Source organism: Heterodontus francisci, chromosome 48, assembly GCF_036365525.1.
Source record: "Heterodontus francisci isolate sHetFra1 chromosome 48, sHetFra1.hap1, whole genome shotgun sequence".
In the NCBI taxonomy this organism is placed as follows: domain Eukaryota; kingdom Metazoa; phylum Chordata; class Chondrichthyes; order Heterodontiformes; family Heterodontidae; genus Heterodontus; species Heterodontus francisci.
Window position 1 is genome coordinate 5,624,335 of NC_090418.1, and position 19,767 is coordinate 5,644,101.

Sequence of the window (19,767 nt, forward strand, 5' to 3'; positions counted from 1 at the left end):
TCTGTTCTTTTTAAAAGCTGTCACATCTCAAACATTTTCCAGTTCTGATGAAACGTCATTGACCTGAAACGTTAACTCTGTTTCTCTTTCCACAGATGCTGCCTGACCTGCTGAGTATTTCCAACGTTTTCTGTTTTTATTTCATATTTACAGCATCTGCAGTATTTTGCTTTCGGGCAATGGGCAAATATAGAAACATACATAGAAAATAGGAGCAGGAGTAGGCCATTCGGCCCTTCGGGCCTGCTCCGCCATTCAAAAAAGATCATGGCTGATTGTCTAATTCAGTACCCTATTCCCACTCTCTCCTCGTATAATAAGGAGGTTGGAAAATTACCACGCATTCACAAATGCTCAAAACTTAACAGAAATGGACCAACGACTCTCCCGCCTCCCCGAAAATAATGTCACATGAACACAATAAGGGTTTGGGCACTAATGTGCAGCTTGTAATCTATGCTTCTGAAGCTGTTTCACCACTGTTCCCTTTAATATTTAAGGTGATTGGCAAAAGAAGCAATGGCAACATGAGGAAAACATTCACGCAGCGAGTGGTTAGGATCTGGAATGCATAGCCTGAGTGTGGAAGAGGCAGGTTCAATCGAAGCTTTCAAAAGAGAACTGGATAAACACCTGATGAGAATAAATGTGCAGGGCTACCACAGAATGGCAGGGGAGTGGGACTAGGTGAGTTGCTCTTGCAGAGAGCTGGAATGGACATGATGGGCCGAATAGCCTCATTCTGTGCTGTAACTGTTCTATGATTCTATGATTATACACATCCGCCCACACTATTCCCACATGGCCCTGACTATTGTCAGAAAGGTTGACCTTGGAATATATCAGCTCTCACATTAAAATTCTGACAGAAAAGTCTGCCCAGTCCACAACTCAGTGGTGCGTTAATGAGCTGTGCCAGGGGGCAAATGTTTTGTTCTGTTTCAAGCTTTCTGTTTCTTCAGATAATGTGCTGGTGTGTCGTGTCTTCTCTCTTTACAGCTGCCTCCCCGAAGACGATTAACCCTCTGCCTCCCAGTCCACGTCAACCAATTCAATTATTCAAGGAGCCACTATGAATAGTCCTTGTTGGAAGGGCGCAAAAGGGAAGGTGAGAAATAGGGGGATGGTAGCATAGTGGTAATTCTACTGGACTAGTAGCTCAGCATAATGTTGCAGGGACATAAGTTCAAAACCCACCATATCTGCTGGAGGAATTTAAATGCAATTAATAAAGTGCTAGTCTCATCAATAATGGTCACAAAACTATTGGATTTTTGTAAAAAGCCATTAATGCCTTTCAGGGAAGGAAATCTTCCATCCTTACCTGGTCTGGCCTTCAAATGACGCCAGACCCCACAGTAATGTAATTGACTCTTAACTGCCCTCTGAAATGGCCGAGTAAGCCACTCAGTTATAGGTAGCTCATCACCACCTGCTCAAGGGCAATGAGGGATGGGTAATAAATGTTGGCCTTGTACGTGGCATCACATCCCAAGAACGAATAAAAAAAGCATTTCTATAGTGCCTTTTAGGATGTCCCAAAGCGTTTTGCAGCCAATGAATTACCTTTGAAGCGCAGTCACTGTTGTAGTGTGGGAAACCATTGCTGCCAATTTGCGCACAGCAAGCTCCCACAAACAGCATTGAGATTGTGACCAGGTCATCAGTTTCAGTGATATTGGACACGGGACAAATGTAAATTCAAGTTGTTGTTGCTGAAGGTGGGTCAGAGTTAGGATTGCAGCCTGAGCTAGCTTCTTGTGAGGCTTATCACAGACCCTGGCGACTTCCTTTCTATCGAGCCAATTGTAACTCTTGTGTGAAGAGTTGTGTCGAGCTCAAGGGACTGTCAACATGGGGTCAGATTTATTACTGAGGAGGGTAAGGTAGAATGCAAAGTTATTTAGCCATTGGAAAGAGTCCATAGAATCAAACAGCACAGAAGGAGACCATTTGGCCCATCAGATTGTTAACCTATTTTCAATGCACCTTACCATTGGGTGATCTGCAAGCAAATTGCTTCATATGCATCCAGAGCTATGTAACGCAGCTTGACAAGGATATCGATGTCCATTCTCTCATGAGGACCTGGGTCAAAGTTTTGAGACTCAGTCTAGTCATAACTCTGTTAAAGAATCCTGTTAGTTAGCCAATCTTCTATTCATGCCCATATGTTACCCACTACACCATGAGCTTTGATTTGCCGCAATAACCTTTGATGTGGCGCCTTATCAAATGCCTTCTAGAAATGTAAGTATAGTACATCCCCTTTATCCACAGCACATGTTACTTCTTCAAAGAACTCCAATAAATTGGTTGAACATGATTTCCCTTTCACAAAACCATGTTGACTCTGCCTGATTTCCTTGAATTTTTCTAAGTGCCTTGTTATAATATCTTTAATAATAGCGTTTAACATTTTCCATGAGTAGGCGCATTGGGCCGAAGGGCCTGTTTCTGTGCTGTAAAACTCTATGACTCTATAAGACAGATATCAAGCTAACTGGCCTGTAGTTTCCTGTTTTCTGTCTCCCTCCCTAAATGTCAGCCTGGATCATATGGTGAAATCTCTGAAGTGAGGCTTAAACCCACAACCTTCTGATTCAGAGGTGACAGAGCTACCCACTGAGCCACAGCTGCTCGTAAACAGCTCACCCTCCCACCAGCAGAGCTATTGTGTACAGTTTGATTCCCATGCGCTAACTTTTGTGAGTCATTTTAATTGGCATCTATTTTCCGGTTGTAATAGTGTCAGAGGAAAGACGTGAGTAATATCATCCTCAAGCAAAGAGCAGGGCTGGAATTCTCTTCCACACTCACGCCTGGCACAGCATAAAGGAAACTTTCAGTGATGAGGACTGCACTGAGTTATGTTATGACCAAGGCAGAAGGAGTGTACTGTTTATTCTAGTTCCACTTCTCCATGGGTCACAACATATATTTAAATTTTTTCCCACTTACCGATACGGTCAATAATATTTTTATCCCAGAATAAAACACACCAATCAGGTTTCTTTAATAATCAACAAAATTATCAGTTTATTATAAATCAAGTGTTAACCAGTAATGAAGTAAAACATAAACACACAGATTGAAATATTAAAGTTCCCTTTTTACATTAGCCCCTCATATTCATACATACACATACAGCAGTTAACCGGAAAAATAAAGGGATTTTTGCTTGTAGAGCTCTATAACAGACAAAAAACATTTGGGCTGAATACTTGCTCATTCTTGAAGAAACAGCAGATGAAATATGTTGTGTTCCAAAACTGGTTTACAGTCTGGCTTCCGAGCACACGTAGACAGGTCACTGGGATCTTTTAGAAATGTTCTTTTCAGGCGGCATTGAGAAGTAATTTAGCAGGCTTTTCTTCAAAGACAGGAGTTGAGATGACTTGACACAGTGGACTTCACAGGGTCTTTTAGAGAGGTGCTGGAAAGCTGAGCTGGGTTGTGGTCTTCTCTCCTTCCTTGGGAACTCTTTTCTCTCCTTGGAAGTTCTCTCCCTTTTAGTACAGTTCAACCCTAACTCAAAACAATTCAAAAGCAAAACCAACAACAGGAGGTCAACCTTCTGACCTCCGTCAATCTTGACTTGTCACTTCTTTGTAAACAACTTCCCCAGGTGTCCAAAGTTCACTGTTGTTTATTGAGGTAGAAGTCAAATCGTTTCCCAGTAAGGCTTGTTGTTGCTGCTGGATGTTTCCCAGAAAAGCTTGTTTACCTCACAAGACCTCTCAGTGTCCCTTTTAAAAAACATTTCCAGGTTCTTTATTTTGGAACTGCACCCATCCAGACAAGTGCAGAGTATTCAATCACACCCCTGACAGGCTTTGGGGAGTCAGGAGATGAGTTACTCGCCTCAGGATTCCTAGCCTCTGACCTGCTCTTGTAGCCACAGTATTTATATGGCTACTCCAATTCAGTTTCTGGTCAATGGTAACCGCTAGGATGTTGATAGTGGGGGATTCAGCGATCGTACTGCCACTGAATGTCGAGGGGAGATGGTTAGATTCTCTCTTGTTGGAGATGGTCATTGCCTGGCACTTGTGTGGCACGAATGTTACTTGCCACTTATCAGCCCAAACCTGGATATTGTCCAGGTCTTGCTGCATTTCTGCATGGATTGCTTCAGTATGTGAGGAGTCTTGAATGGTGCTGAACATTGTGCAATCATCAGCGAACACCCCCACCTCTCACCTTATGATTGAAGGAAGGTCATTGATGAAGCAGCTGAAGATGGTTGGGCCTAGGACACTACCCTGCGGAACTCCTGCAGTGATGTCCTGGAGCTCAGATGATTGACCTCCAACAACCACAACCATCTTCCTTTGCGCTAGGTATGACTCCAACCAGCGGAGAGTTTTCTTCCTGATTCCCATTGACCTCAGTTTTGCTAGGGCTCCTTGATGCCATGCTCGGTCAAATGCTGCCTTGATGTCAAGGGCAGTCACTCTCACCTCACCTTTACAAAGTACCTTTACATGAGCCCCTTTAAAAACCCCGAAGTTTAACATTTCTTCAATCTTTCAAAAATGAATCCTCAAAAAAATATATTTGACAAAACACAGAGGTACCTTCGTAACAGTTAACCCATGGCTCTGTCCCTGCCAAATGCTGCTGCTTTCTCAGCCTGGCACTAGCAGAGGCACGGGCGGGAGAACATCACTTCACCTGCTCACCAGAGACGGAAGACTCACCAGGGGACGTATGTGGTGCAAAGAGAGTCTGAATTACAGATGGAGGTGGAATTGCATAACCCTTTGAACTACATCGAGTTATGCCAATTTGTCAGCCATTTGCTCAACTTGTCCGAGCCAGTGTTTATGCTCCACATGGGCCTCCTGCCACTTCACTGGCAATTCAGATTTAATATGAATACAGTATATTGTTCAAGATTGACAGGCACATCCTTCAGCCGTAGTTGTTAACACGTCTTTATATTTACATAGTGCTCTTAACAAACATCGTGAAAACGTTGCAAGGCCCTTCAAATAATGTCAATGAGAATAATTTGACACCAAGCCAAAGCAGAAGACATTAGATCGTGACCCAAAGCTTGGTGAAAGAGGTAGTTTTGAAGCAAGGTCATCGGATGAGAGGAACAGGAGGAGGCCTTTCAGCCCCTCCAGCCTGTTCCGCCATTCAATGAGATCTGGGCTGATCTGCGGCCGAACTCCACATACCTGCCTTTTCCCCATATCCCTTAATACCTTTGGTTAACAAAAATCTATCAATCTCAGGTTTAAAATTAACAACTGATCCAGCGCCAAATGCCATTTACGGAAGAGAGTTCCAAACTTCTACCACCCTTTGTGCGTCGAAGTGTTTCCCAATTTCACTCCTGGCTCTAATTTTTAGACTCTGCCCCCTAGTCCTAGACTCTCGGAAATAGTTTCTCTCCATCTACCCTACCTGTTCCCCTTCATATCTTGAAAACCTTTGATCAAATCATCCCTTAACCTTCTAAATTCCAGGGAATACAACCCTAGTTTGTTTGATCTCTCTTCGTAATTCAGAAGGATATCGGTGAATATTCTCAGATGAGGTCCTGTGTCAAAGTTTCAAGGCTTGGCCTAGTTATAACTCAGTTAGAGATCCATATCCAAGTTAGACAGAGAGGACGTTCCAGAAAGAGTTACTCCAAGTGGAGGAAGCTTTAAATTTAGACTGTGTTTTGGACCACTAGATGACGCACTACTGTCACATGCACAAATGCAGCCTCATGACCGAAGTATCACTGTCTCAACGTCTCAGGCGGCTGCCAGTAATAAAGATGGCGCTGCTCAATTATACACAGAAAAGTGAATATACTCTGCATTGGCAAATAGAGTCAGTTGAAAAAGCACAAACCCCCCGATACGCCCCACCCCCACTTGTCCCCCAATCCGGCCCCGTTCGCCCAGACGGTCGGTTGGTTACTTGCTCACGGCGCATGTGATGGTATCATCAAATCCTGGAAAATTTTCAGAGGTGCTCGGATGTCGGCAGAGCGTGCACATGCTCTGACTGCATCGGCAGCATTGGCAAGAGACATACAGTTTCTAAAATCCTTAAAATGTATTATTTCTTAAAGAATTTAAAAGAAAATTCCTTCACAATCTGGCTGGAGAAAGGTAAGTAAAGATGCACATGCAAGGCTGGATTAAAGGCGAGTCCTGAAGACAAATGGATGGTATTACACTTGATAAATGTGTCTGTATATGTGAAATGGCCAGGCTAATAGCAGAGCATGAAAGCAAATCATCACAGCAGGTCCTCCTAACACACCCAGCACCTACACCAAATTATTCATTGTGATGCTCACCACTTATTGTATTGGAATTGAACAGCTTTGGCCTAGAGCCTCAGGATGTACCTTACCTCAATCACAGAATCATAGAATCGTTACAGCACGGAAGGAGGCCATTCAGCCTGTTCCGTCCGTGCTGGCTCTCTGCAAGAGCAAATCGGCTAGTCCCGTTCCCCTGCCCTTTCCCTGTAACCCTGCAAATTTTTTTAACTCCTGTTCCTGTGTGTTGCCAAGGATAGGCACAGAAAGCCGGGCCAGGGGTCATGTTACTCTTAGGAAAGTCTTGACTTAGCAGGTTTGGCTTCAATTTTTGCCTAATTGGAAAAGAGCCTGTGGTGGGTTCAAGGGAGAATTCTTTTGGTATGCTACGTTTCATGCTCTCGAGCCGTTGTGCAGAGGGACCCCTTCAGGAATACAATCCAGGAGAGAGAAACTGTGCAGCTTTCCAGGAAAATCTGTTTGTGATTACAGGGAGCTCTGCATGCAGATTTCCAACAGAATGCACTGAACACCAAGAATCTCAATTTACCTTTACATTTTTTTTTTATTAAGAGATTACTTAAGTTCACAATTCACCTCAGAAAAGCCATCATTGATATAAGACAGTCACGATTAAATCCAATTGGGGAATTCAGGAGAAACCTCCTTACCCAGAGAGTGGTGAGAATGTGGAACCCGCTCCCACAGGGAGTGGTTGAGGTGAATAGTGTCTACATTTAAGGGGAAGCTGGATAAACACACAAGAGAGAAGGGAATAGAAGGGTATGTTGATGAAGAGGGGTGGAAGTGGAGCATAAACAGCAGCACAGACCAGATGGGCCGAATGGCTGTTTCTGTGCTGTAAACTCAATGTAATCCTATGTAAAATTCTGTGTCAGAATTATTCCTTGTTTATTATTATTTCTTCTCAGGAATACTCTGAAGTAAGAATGATTCGGCACAATAACAATCAGGAATAAAAAGAGTCTGAGGTGATTTAGGAGATTCAGTCGAGGGTACAATCACTGACACGGCCCATTAAATATTTCCCCTACTCATAGAATCACATCAAATCACACTACTTCTCTTTGGCTCCAACTGAATAAAAACCTAATGGGTCACATCTTATTGTTGCGTTGGACTCATTGACTCCAGTTTTGTAGAATTACAATTGAATAAACCATTTTCTGTTGACTTTCATTGTGTAGATTTCTGCTTGACTGGAACCACATATTATTAAGTCCAGAAATGCAGCATTTCATTGGGACACATTGTCTCCCTGAAAGCCTCCAATGCATTCAGTTACAATGCATCAAACCCTGGACTGCCATAAAATCTTCTCGGAATGATATGGATTTTTTTTTTTGGTTAGCCCAGGCTTGAGTACTGCTGGCTGGTGCCAGCTCCCTTTAAAATTAATGTGAGTTGTTTTTTCTGCAACTTCAGTCTGCGACGGAGGCAGCTGGTCGGAGAGAAGACGCCCAAAATGGATGATCAGCGAGAGGCTAAAAACTTGTAGGGGCCGGATGTCGCTTGGCTGAGGCAGCCCACGGCTCTATCCCATTTGATATTTTTCCCTCACCCTTCAGCTCGGAATAGAAATTCCGCATTAATTGCTAAAACTACTAGTGAGGATGAGGACAACGACAGGGCCAACAGTGTAGCTCCTGAACTTTTTATTTCTCTTTCTGTACCTTTGATTTGACTCGAATTCCAGCCTCCTTTCTCCCTCAATCCCCTGCTTCTTCCTCAATCCTGTCGGTGGGAGCTTGCTGTGTGCCTTTCCTACACGCTACATAAATGTACTTCATTGGCTGTGAAGCACTTTGGGACATCCTGAGGTTGTGACAGGCGCTATATAAATGCAAGCTCTTTCTTCTCCTGGTCATTACTGAAAGATGTTGAATGCAATTCAGCTAAGGATTATGTTTCCTGGAAACTGAAGCTGCCTTTTGCGCACATCAGCGTGTAATCCAGATGATCTCCTTACGTGCTTGGCCCTGTCAGATTGTGGGAGACAAGACCAAATAAACTAATGTCATCTGGGAGCCTCAAATGAACTAAACAGGGAAACTGATCCCTGCTACAACCAATTTTCAAAGTTCTGTTGGTTTTCTTCTGATCCAAAGGATTCTACAACTCAAGATTGTGAATTTATAGTGTACCGTATTCTCCTCCCTGTCATGCACTCCCTAGGTTGGGATTCAATTTAAAGTATTGTTTCCCGAGTGGTTTATATTCCTGTCTGTATGCTTGCCAGCTTATGTGACAATCCGTCTTGGCAAGGTAAGGTTTTATTTTGTTATTTTGACCTGCCCTGCTGTTTTCTCTGAACTCTCCCGCTGTTGATCCTCATCGAGTGCATGAGCTACACTTAAAAAATGATTCAAATTGTCTCTCCGTCAGCCATGCCTCAGTGTATGGCACTCTCGCCTGCTCTCTGTGTCAGAAGGTTTAAGCTCTGCCACCGGGTACTTCATCATGAAATCTAGACTGCCAGTACTGAGGGGGCACTGCTTTGCTGTCAGAGGTACCGTCTGGCCGTTGTTACATTGCTTTTTGTGGAATCTTGCTGTGCCCAAATCTTGTTTGATAAGGCTCCTGTGGAGCACCTTGAGATGTTTCACTCTGCGCTTACGTCTTTCACTGTCTGTCCCTCCATTGGGCCATAGGAGTAAATGATCCCACAAGCCTTTGAACAGCTTGGATTAGATATTAAGGGGCAAATTTTCCCTGCACACTTTAGGCACTAATGAGCCTCCGAGGCAACCACGATGGGGTCTTTAACTGAAACACTGACTTAACTCCTCAGATACTGAAGCAGCCCGTGCCTGCATGCAGCAAGACCTGGACAATATCCAGGCTTGGGGTTTTTTTTCTGATTCATTCATGGGATGTGGGCATCGCTGGCCAGGCCAGCATTTATTGCCCATCCCTAATTGCCCTTGAGAATGTGGTGGTGAGCTGCCTTCTTGAGCCACTGCAGTCCACGTGGGGTAGGTACACCCACAGTGCTAGCGGTTAGATATAACACGTGGGGTAGGTACAACCACATTGCTTTGGGTCTGGAGTCACATGTAGGCCAGACCAGGTAAGGACAGCAGATTTCCTTCCCTAAAGGACATTAGTGAACCAGATGGGTTTTTACAACAATCGACAATGGTTTCATGGCCATCATTAGACTAGCTTTTTAATTCCAGATTTATTAATTGAATTCAAATTCCACCTTCTGCTGTGGTGGGATTTGAACCCATGTCCCCAGAGCAATACCCTGGGTCTCTGGGTTACTAGTCCAGTGACAATACCACTACACCACCGTAACACAGAGAGTGCAGAGGTATTGTGTGTTGCATTGACTGACACGACAGTACCTGGGACACGATTAGGGAGTAGTCACATTGAGAACATGTTTCAACACACAGTGCAATGGTAATGTTGTTGTGCTTTGATATTACTGCTCAGACATTAGCATGTGCCAAGTCTTACTTATATTGAATAAAATATATGCTCTGTCACCAACAAGGGTCATTACTTCGAATCATTTCAGAACTTGAGAGTGACGGGGTTAAAGAGTTAATTGACTCTGACATGCCTGAATTCCAACAAAGACCTGGACAACATTCAGTCTTGGGCTGATAAGCAGTAAATAACATTCATGCTACACAAGTGCCAGGCAATGATCATCTCCAACAAGAGAGAATTGAACCACCTCCCCTTGGCATTCAATGGCCTTACCATCACTGAATCCCCTACTATCAGCAACCTGGGGGTTACCATTGACCAGAAACTTAACTGGACCAGCCACACAAATACTGTAGCTCCAAGAGCAGGTCAAGAGCCCCCTGGTTTTTAACCCCCTCTGCTAAGGTAAAGAGGTTGTCCCTATTTATTCTATCTAGGCCCCCCATAATCTTATACACCTCAATTAAGTTACCCACCAGCCTCCTCTGTTCCAAGGGAAAACAAGCCCAGCCTATCCAATCTTTCTTCATCGCTAAAATTTCCCAATTCAGGCAACATCCTTTTAAATCTCCTCTGCACCCTCTCCAGTGTAATCACATCTTTCCTGTAATCTGGTGACCAGAACTGTACGCAGTACTCAAGCTTTTTTCTAACTAGTGTTGTATGCAGTTCTAGCACAACCTTCCCGCTCTTATGTTCTATGCCTTGGCTAATAATGGTAAAGCGTGCCATATGCCTCTTTAACCATCTTATCAACTTGTCTTGCTACCTGTAAGGATCTGTGAACATACACTTTACAAGGTCCCTCTGTTCCGCCACACTGTTCAGGATCCTCCCATTTATTGTGTATTCCCTTGCTTTGTTGCGTCTCACAAAATGTGCTACCTCACATTTCTCTGGATTGAATCCCATTTTCCACTTTTCTGCCCAACTGAACAAACCATCTATACCTTCCTGTAGTCCAAATCTTTCCTCCTCACTGTCAACCACCCGGCCAATTTTTGTATCATCTGCAAACTTCTTTATCATGTCCCGTACATTTGAGTCTAAATCATATTTTTTATTCATTCATGAGACGCGGGCATTTCTGGCTAGGACAGCATTTCTTGCCCATCCATAATTGCCCTTGTAAAGGTGATGGTGAGCTGCCTTCTTGAACCACTGCAGTCCATGTGGGGTAGGTACACCCACAGTGCTGTTAGGGAGGGAGTTCCAGAATTTTGACCCAGTGACAGTGAAGGAACAGTGATATAGTTCCAAGTCAGGATGGTGTGTGACTTGGAGGGGAACTTGCAGGTGATGGTGTTCCCATGCATCTGCTGCCCTTGTCCTTCTAGATGATAGAGGTTGTGGGTTTAGAAGATGCTGTCTAAGAAGCCTTGGTGCGTTGCTGCAGTGCATCTTGTAGATAGTACACTTTGCATGGGTGGCGGAGGGAGTGAACGTTTGTGGATGGGGTGCCAACTAAGCGGGCTGCTTTGTCCTGGGTGGTGTTGAGCTTCTTGAGTGTTGTTGGAGCTGCACTCATCCAGGAAAGTGGAGAGTATTCCATCACACTCCTGACTTGTGCCTTGTAGATGGTGGACAGGCTTTGGGGAATTAGGAGGTGAGTTACTCGCTGCAGGATTCCTAGCCTCTGACCTGCTTTTGTAGCCACTGTATTTATATGGCTACTCCAGTTCAGTTTCTGGTCAATGGTAGCCCCTAGGATGTTGATAGTGGGGGATTCAGCGATTGTAATGCCATTGAATGTCAAGGGGAGATGGTTAGATTCTCTCTTGTTGGAAATGGTCATTGCCTGGCACTTGTGTGGCACGAATGTTACTTGCCACTTATCAGCCCAAGCCTGGATATTGTCCAGGTCTTGCTACATTTCTACACGGTCTGCTTCAGTATCTGAGGAGTCATGAATGGTACTGGACATTGTGTAATCATCAGCGAACATTCCCACTTCTGACCTTATGATTGAAGGAAGGTCATTGATGATGCAGCTGAAGATGGTTGGGCCTAGCACATTACTCTGAGGAACTCCTGCAGTGATGTCCTGGAGCTCAGATGATTGATCTCCAACAACCACAACCATCTTCCTTTGCGTTAGATACAACTCCAACCAGTGGACAGTTTTGCCCCTGATTCCCATTGACTTCAGTTTTGTTAGGGCTCCAGATGCCATACTCGGTCAAAAGCTGCCTTGATGTCAAGGGCAGTCACTCTCACCTCACCTCTTGAGTTCAACTCTTTTGTCCATATTTGAACCAAGGCTGTAATGAGGTCAGGAGCTGAGTGGCCCTGGTAGATCCCAATATAACTACAAAAAGCAAGGGGCTGAGTGTTTAAGCCCTGCGGAACCCCAATGGTAACAACTTTCCAGTTGCAAAACCACCCGTCAAACATTACCCTTCGTTTCCTGCCACTAAGCCAATTGTGAATCCAATTTACCACTCTCCCTGGGATCCCAAGGGCTTCCAAGGGTCACCACCTAAAACAAGGGCAGCAGGCACATATGGGAACACCACCACCTGCAAGTTCTCCTCCAAGTCACACACCATCCTGACTTGGAAATATATCATTGTTCCTTCACTGTCACTGGGTCAAATTCCTGGCACTCCCTTCCTAACAGCACTGTGGGGGATCTACACCAAATAGACTGCAGCGATTCAAGAAGGCGGCTCACCACCACCTTCTCAAGTGCAATTAGGGATGGGCAACAAATGCTGGCTTGGCCAGTGACGCCCACATCTCAAGAACAAATATTTTAAAAAATGAAGCATGCACTAAGAAAACCAGCCCAGAGGCCAGGTAAACTGTTCATTGACAATTAAGTTGCCAGCTAGTGTTCACTTAAGGAGGCTGCTTGCCATTTTGGTGGCTAGCACTAGTCATAATGCCCTCTCCTCACAGCGACCAGCTAAAGCACAAAAATCTAGGCTGACACACCGCACTGTGGTACTGGGGGAGTACTGCACTGTCCAAGGTGCCGTCTTTTGGCCCCGTCTACTCTCTGAGGTGGATGTAAAAGATCCCATTTCGAAGAAAAACTGGGGAACTCTTTCTGGTCTATTATTTATTCCTCAACCAGCAACATTAAATCAGATGATCTGATCATTATCACACTGCTGTTTGTGGGAGCTTGCTGTGCACAAATTGGTGCTGCATTTCCTACATCACGACAGTGACTGCACTTGGAAAGTACCTCATTGGCTGTGAAGCACTTTGGGACATCCTGAGGTGGTGAAAGGTGCTATAGAAATGCAATTCGTTATTTTTAATCACATCTATTTCTTTGCATTTCAGTACTGTATCCTATTCCCCCTGTTTAGTTGCTGATACCCTGCATATTACAATTTAATAAGCCTTTACTTTTCATTATAAAAGAAAGACTTGCATTTCTATAGTGCCTTTGACCATCTCAGGATGTCCTGAAGTGCCTTCCAGCCAATGAAGTACTTTCGAAGTGTAGTCACTGTTGTAATATGTTCCTGCAGTGTTTATGGTACCTTTATCTCTTTTTTGCACTCTGACCTGTGTACTCATGCCTTCTTTATCCATCCTCTCCTTCTCTCCCCACCTTTAAACGTTCCATCTGACTGCGTACGTTTGCATACGACCACATAACTGGCTGACAGGGCAGTGCGATCTGTCCTTGTAGAAGATCGACAGACTGCGTTCAAAGCCTAGTTAATCCCCTGGGATTCTCAAATACATTCTGGGATTAGGAGGGGACCTGTCCATCAGCATTTGGAGATGAGAACCACACAGGTGGAGGAAGGCATATGACAGATAAGCAACGAGGCAGAACGAAAGGAAAATTAATTGACTCTTCCATGGGAGTTCCTGTGCAATTACTGATCGCAGACCAGTGTATTAGTGGGCACTAACTTCAGGGGTGTACCTGAATGCTGGACGGTGGCTCGCAGAGTGGACAGCTCTTCTTGGACAGCTGAGGGGCATGTGAATCCACTGCCAGCAGTTGTCACTGAATAGTAATTAGGAGCACAGAACTGGCTAATCTTCCCCTTCTACACCTGAGGCTCCAACAGTTGCTCAGGCTGAATTCAGCTGACTAATATATCTTGCATCAACACATCTCTGTAATCTCCTCCAGCTCCACAATCCTCTGGGATCTCTGCACTCCTCCAATTCTGGCCTCTTGCACACCCCCCATTTTAATCTCTCCAACATTGGCGGCCATGCCTTCTGCTGCCCAGGCCCTAAGCTCTGGAATTCCCTCCCTAAACCTCTCCGCCTCTCTCTCTCCTCCATTACTAGGGGACATAGGTTTAAGGTGCAAGGGGCAAAGTTTAGAGGGGATGTGCGCTGCAAGTTCTTTACAGAGGGTGGTGAGTGCCTGGAACTTGCTGCCGGGGGAGGTGGTGGAAGCAGGAATGATACCGACGTTTAAAAGGCATCTTGACAAATACATGAATAGGATGGGAATAGAAGGTTACGATCCCCGGAAGTGTAGAAGGCTTTAGTTTAGACAGGCATCAAGATCGGCGCAGGCTTGGAGGGCCGAATGGCCTGTTCCTGTGCTGTAATGTTCTTTGTTCTTTGTTAAGACGCTCTTTAAAACCGACCGCTTTGGCCGAGCTTTTGGTCATTTGTCTTAACATCTCCTTATGTGACTCGGTGTCGGATTTTGATAATAGCTCCTGTGAAGTGCCCAGGTATGTTTTACAATGTCAAAGTTGCTAGATAAATGCAAGTTGTTGTTGGTTAACATAGTGAAAAGTCCCAAAATGTTGTACAGAAGCAAATAACAGATGCCGAGCGGTGGGTAACACTCTCACCTGCTGAGGCCCATATTCAGCAGAGTATCTAGGCTGATGTGTCCAGTGCAGTACTGAGGGAGTGCGGCACAGTCAGCGGTGCTGTCTTTTGGACGAGATGTGAAACTCAGGCCCTGTCTCTCCTTTCAGGTTAAATAGTCCCGTACCACTGCTTCAGTGAGCAGCGGAGGAGTCACTGTGGGTCAGCAAGGGGTGAATGGAACTCACAAACCCCTGGGTGAGAGGTGAGTGAGCTACCAACTGAACCAAGTTTCCAACCCATACATCAAGGCTCCAGGTCAGCAAAAATGCTGCCTTGCAAAATGAGCTCTATCGTGCACTGTAAGCTGAAGTGTTCAATACATTAAAAATAATTAAAATGTGTTGTGCTCCCCACCTCAACGTGAATTTATGCTTCTATACATTTAGATATTTTGAACAGGTTGCACCCCATATAATTTCTAAACCAGGGTTAATACCAACACCAATCAGCACAGTTAATCTCAAAGATTAAACCCCTATTGACCTTTATTTAATTAGGTAATTGCCCTGTTGTCTCCATAAGACGCAAAATTAAAGGTTTGCGGGAACATTAATTCACGGGTGATTCATCCCCTGAAGTAGTCTGAACAGTTCCTTAACCTGAGAACATAAAAAAAACCTCATAATTCAAACTAAACTTTCTGTTTCAAAGGGTGCGACAACGCAGTTTATACATAGTCATCAATCACTGCCCTCCAGTTGGATTGTCGGACACCCCCTATCACCTATCACAAAGGTTAATTACAGATAAGGGATGCTGTTCAGTCTGCCCAACTCATTCAAGTCCAGATCCCCGATACTAAATTTCCAAAGATAGAAGCGATGCCAAGTGCTGATGCTGTGCTTGTGAAGTCACAGCCACTACCTGGTGCAAATATCTGATGGCGGGTTGAAAGAAAGAGCCTGCATTTCTGTAGCACCTTTCAACACTCCTCAGGGCGTCCCAAAGCACTTCACAGTCAGGGAAAACTTCTGAAGTGCAGTCACTGTCATTACGTAGGACACGCGGCTGCCAATCTGCGCACAGCAAGCTCCCCCGAGTAGCGACGTGGGAAAAGCAAAATACTGTGGATGCTGGCAATCTGAAATACAAACAGAAAGTGCTGGAAATACTCAGCAGGTCTGAACAGCATCTGTGGAGAGAGAAGCAGAGTTAACGTTTCAGGTCTGTGACCTTTGAAACAATGTGATAATGATTAGGTAAACTGCTTTAGCGATGTTGGTTCAGGGAGAAATATTGCACTAGACACCAGGAAGAACTCCTCTACTTTTCTTCAAATAGAGGCAGGCATTTTTTATGTCCACCTGAGAGAGGAGTGACAGAGCCTCAGTTTGACGTTTCTGCCAAAAGACAGCACCGCTGACAACGCAGCACTCCCTCAGTACTGCCCCTCCAACAGGGCAGCACCTCCTCAATACTGCACTGGAGTATCAGAGTTTGAAGTTTGTGCTCAAGTCTCTGAAGTGGGACTTAAACCCACAAGTTTCTTACTCAGAGGTGAGAGTGCTAACACTGTCACCCTCAAGCAGATTTCCCAAAACAGACTAGGTTACATATAGTGTCACCACAAGCTGCAGCCAGAATGGAAAAGATTGGGCAATTCCCCCATCTATCATGCCTGCAATATGTGACTGGGATTGTTGTGTATAATTTGTAACAAGTAACCATCCTCCGCTGACTGCATTTTGCTGGAGCTGTAATCCTGCTTTTATCGGGAGATGTTGCTGTAGTTTTGCTCACGAGTTCTGTTTGCTGTAGTTCGTTGAGAGTTTGTTTAAGTCGACTCTGTTTTCTAAGTAAATAGATTATTTGCTCTAAGGCCTGCTGCAAGTCCTGTCCCTTTCAACTCACTGACTGAAACAGTGGTGTCATTTGACACTTTGATCAAATTTTCTGGTTATTTATCTCATTGCTGTTTTTTGGGAGCTCGCTGTGCGCAACTTGGCTGCTGCGATTCCTACATTACAACAGTGACTGCACTTCAAAAAGTACTTCATTGGCTGAAAAGCTCTTTGGGATGTCCTGAGGTTGTGAAAGGCGCTATATAAATGCAAGTCTTATTTTTCTTTATTGATAGTACATGGACATAAAATCTAGAGATGTCTCATTAAGTTAGATCAATACGAGTTGGTATCCACTGGCATTGACCCAAGGAGTCAAGGCCAAATGGAGCCTTGATGTGAGGGAAGGTTGGAGGGTGGATAATTAGTTAGGGCATACAGACCTAAGTCAGTTCCCATTCCATTTTCCTTTGTATATAATACTATGATCGAATATTGTTGTTCTTAGTTTAATAGCAAATCTTACAACTATTTGGGGGGCAGTGGAGCAGAGTTGACTGGAGTTGTCTGAAAGTTGCAATGGAGGAGCTAATGTGTCACCACTGGCCAGAAGGTATAATTACAGCATGGCAATTTTATCGAAACCAAAAGGACTTGCGTTTCTATTGCACATCCTCAGGACGTCCCAAAGCGCTTTACAACCAGTCAAGCACTTTTGAAGTGCAGTCACTTTTGTAATATAGGAAATGCAGCAGCTAATTTGCCCACAGCGAGATCCCACAAACAACAATGGGATAATGACGTGATTATTTTTCTTTGTAAATGATATTGCCTCCCTCTCCTCCTTTGAGACGGGGGAGCTAAAATGAGTGTTTAAAATATGCGGTGAGTAGTTTAACCTTCGATCATTGCCCATTTACATTTAATACCATCTCAATCTAGCTAATGGACTCTCCGCCACTCTCTCAGCAACTATTTAGTAATGCTACAAGGCTGTGTCAGCCCTGACTTAATGGGTAGCACTCTCTTGCCTCTGAGCCTGAAGGTTTGTGGATTCGAGTCTCACTCCAGAACACCTAATCTAGGCGGATGCTCTCAGTGTCAGTACTGAGGGAGTGCCGCACTGTCAGAGGTGCTGCCTTTCAGATGAGGCGTGAAACCGAGGCCCTGTCTTCCCTCACAGGTACACATGAAAGATCCCCTAACACTATTCTGAAGAAGAGCAGGGGGGAGTTCTCCCTGGCGTCCTGGCCAATATTTATCCCTCAACCAATATCACTAAAAACAGATGATTTGGTTGTAATCACATTGCTGTTTGTCATTCCTTCCTGTCTAATGCATTTAGCTCTGTTAATGTGTCCAGCATTTGTGAAGAGGAATTGTTTGTTTTCCACTCTCAATTTCTCTGGTTTTGTGTTGGGTAAGTGGCGCCTCAATATGAATAAGACTTTTGTTCTGAAGGAATCTGTTAGACAGATGGTAGTGAAATACTTAGTGATCTGGGAAGAGGGGGAGGGGACTGGAGAGGAAAGAGGGGGGAGGGGAGAGAGAGGGGGGGGGAGAGACAGGAAAGGGGAGAGAGAGGGAAGAGGAGAGAGAGGGAGGGGAGAGAGATAGGGAGGGGAGAGAGAGGGAGGAAGGGGGAGAGAGGGAGGGGAGAAAGAGAGGAAGGGAAGAGAGAGGGAGGAAGAGAGAGAGGTGATAGGGACAGGGAAGGGAAGAGAGGGGGAAGCAGAGAGGGTGGAGAGAGGAAGGGAGAGGGGAGAGCAGACAGAGGAGCAGAAGAGGGTAGAGGGAGGAGAGAGGAGCAGAGGTGGGGAGAGAGGGGGAGCGAGATAGGGAGGGAAGAGAGATAGGAAAGAGAGAGAGAAAGAGGGAGGGAAAAGGGAGAGCAGAGAGAGGTGCAAAGAGTGGAGAGAGGGAGAGGGAGGGAAGCGAGAGAGGAGCAGTGAACAGGGAGAGAGTGGGAGGGGAGAGAGAGAGAGAAGCAGAAAGGGAGGGGACAGAGAAGCATTGTGCAGAGCCGAGATTGTTTGGACTCTGCTCTCAATCATCAAATCACATCACTCTTGCTCTGTGTCAGAATGTGATTTAATGCAATTTTCTGTTGCATCTCAGCCCTTATAAAGAGAGTATGTGAACAGAGGGAGAGAGAGAGAGAGAGAGAGAGAGGTGGCGAGTAACTGACAGAGGACTGCAATTCACTGCGTGGAGCCAGCCACACAAAAAGGGAACAAGGCAGAGTGGAATCTGAAGAAGGAAAGTAATGAGGTGGGTGTTGAGAACTCTTGCTGTGAATCTGTTTATGCAACTAGTTGAAGGCTGGTTCGGTAAGCACACAGAGCCAGGATGCGACCCAAGAATTTGCGATCAATTACAGCAATGCGCTGGATTCCTGCAAACCCATATTTTTTAAATCAAATCGAACTACTTTATAAAAGGTTTTTTTCATTATTTATGAGCAGGACTGGATCAGAGGTTTCGGACTGTGATACCTCCCTGCAAAATGCTTTGTGTTTTGAAACATGGGGTTAAAGGATTTTGTGAGTGTGTGTGTGGGGAGGGGAGGCAGAGGTAGGGGTGGGTATGATGCCTGCTGTGTTTGCGAGGTGGGGGGGGTGGGGTGTGGATTTAGTAAAACTTAATTTGCATTGTGTTGTCCCTTTGTCCCATTGTAGAATGTGATGGTTGTGCCAAGGAGATGTCCACGGAAAAAGCTTCGGGGAAAGAGTTGGTCAGGGAGGTATTGCCAGAGAGTGGCAGAGGGAGAGCTCAGTTAAATAGGAAATCCAGATGAAGAGGAACAATTTCGCAGGGCTAAGGGGAAGAGCAAGCTGGGGGGAGGGGGGAGGGGTAGATGGTGTGGGGCTGTGGGACTAATTGGATCATTCTTTCAAAGAACCAATGGACGTGGGATGGGCCAAACAGCCTGTGCGGATGTGTGATCGGGATAGAGAGAGAGAGATGGAAGAGAACAAGGGAGGGGTGGAGTGAAATGATGGAGGCAGTGGCGGAGGTGGGGGGAGGGCACTCCAGACAGACAGACTGGGGAAAAATAGGCATAAACAGAGGAATAAGAGAGAGGGATGATGACAGAGATAGCGGAGAGGGACGGAGAACGAGGGAGATGGGTGGAGGGCGGGTGGATTTGGCGATGGTGGTGAGGTTCAAGGAAAGTTGGCTGATGAAGATGACGCCATGGTAACCAGCAATGGAACCAGAACCGATGGAGAGTGGGATAGTGAGAAGGGGAGAGAGAGAGAGAGAGATAAAGCCGGAGGTTAGCAGAGAGACAACGTAATATGCAGTTGTGAAAACAGAAAAGTGCAGGTTTACAGCAGATTAAATGTTAGTTGCTTCAAGAAGCTGCATCAATGTGACATCACTTTGTTATGTTCTCCCAGGACCGCCAGATTCCCTAGTACCCACATGCTGCCT

At 45.1% G+C, this 19,767-nt stretch overlaps 1 protein-coding gene across 2 annotated transcripts in view; it reads left to right on the forward strand.

Moving 5' to 3' along the window:
* Nucleotides 1–18,508: 18,508 nt before the first annotated feature.
* The window catches only part of LOC137357306 (galactose-3-O-sulfotransferase 2-like), a 60,154-nt gene continuing 58,895 nt past the window's right edge, over nucleotides 18,509–19,767 (forward strand). For both annotated transcript variants that reach the window (XM_068023541.1, XM_068023542.1), the window contains exon 1: nucleotides 18,509–18,600. In XM_068023541.1, coding sequence (XP_067879642.1) covers nucleotides 18,596–18,600 — 5 coding nt within the window. In that variant the 5' untranslated portion in view covers nucleotides 18,509–18,595. The remainder of the gene's footprint in view (nucleotides 18,601–19,767) is intronic.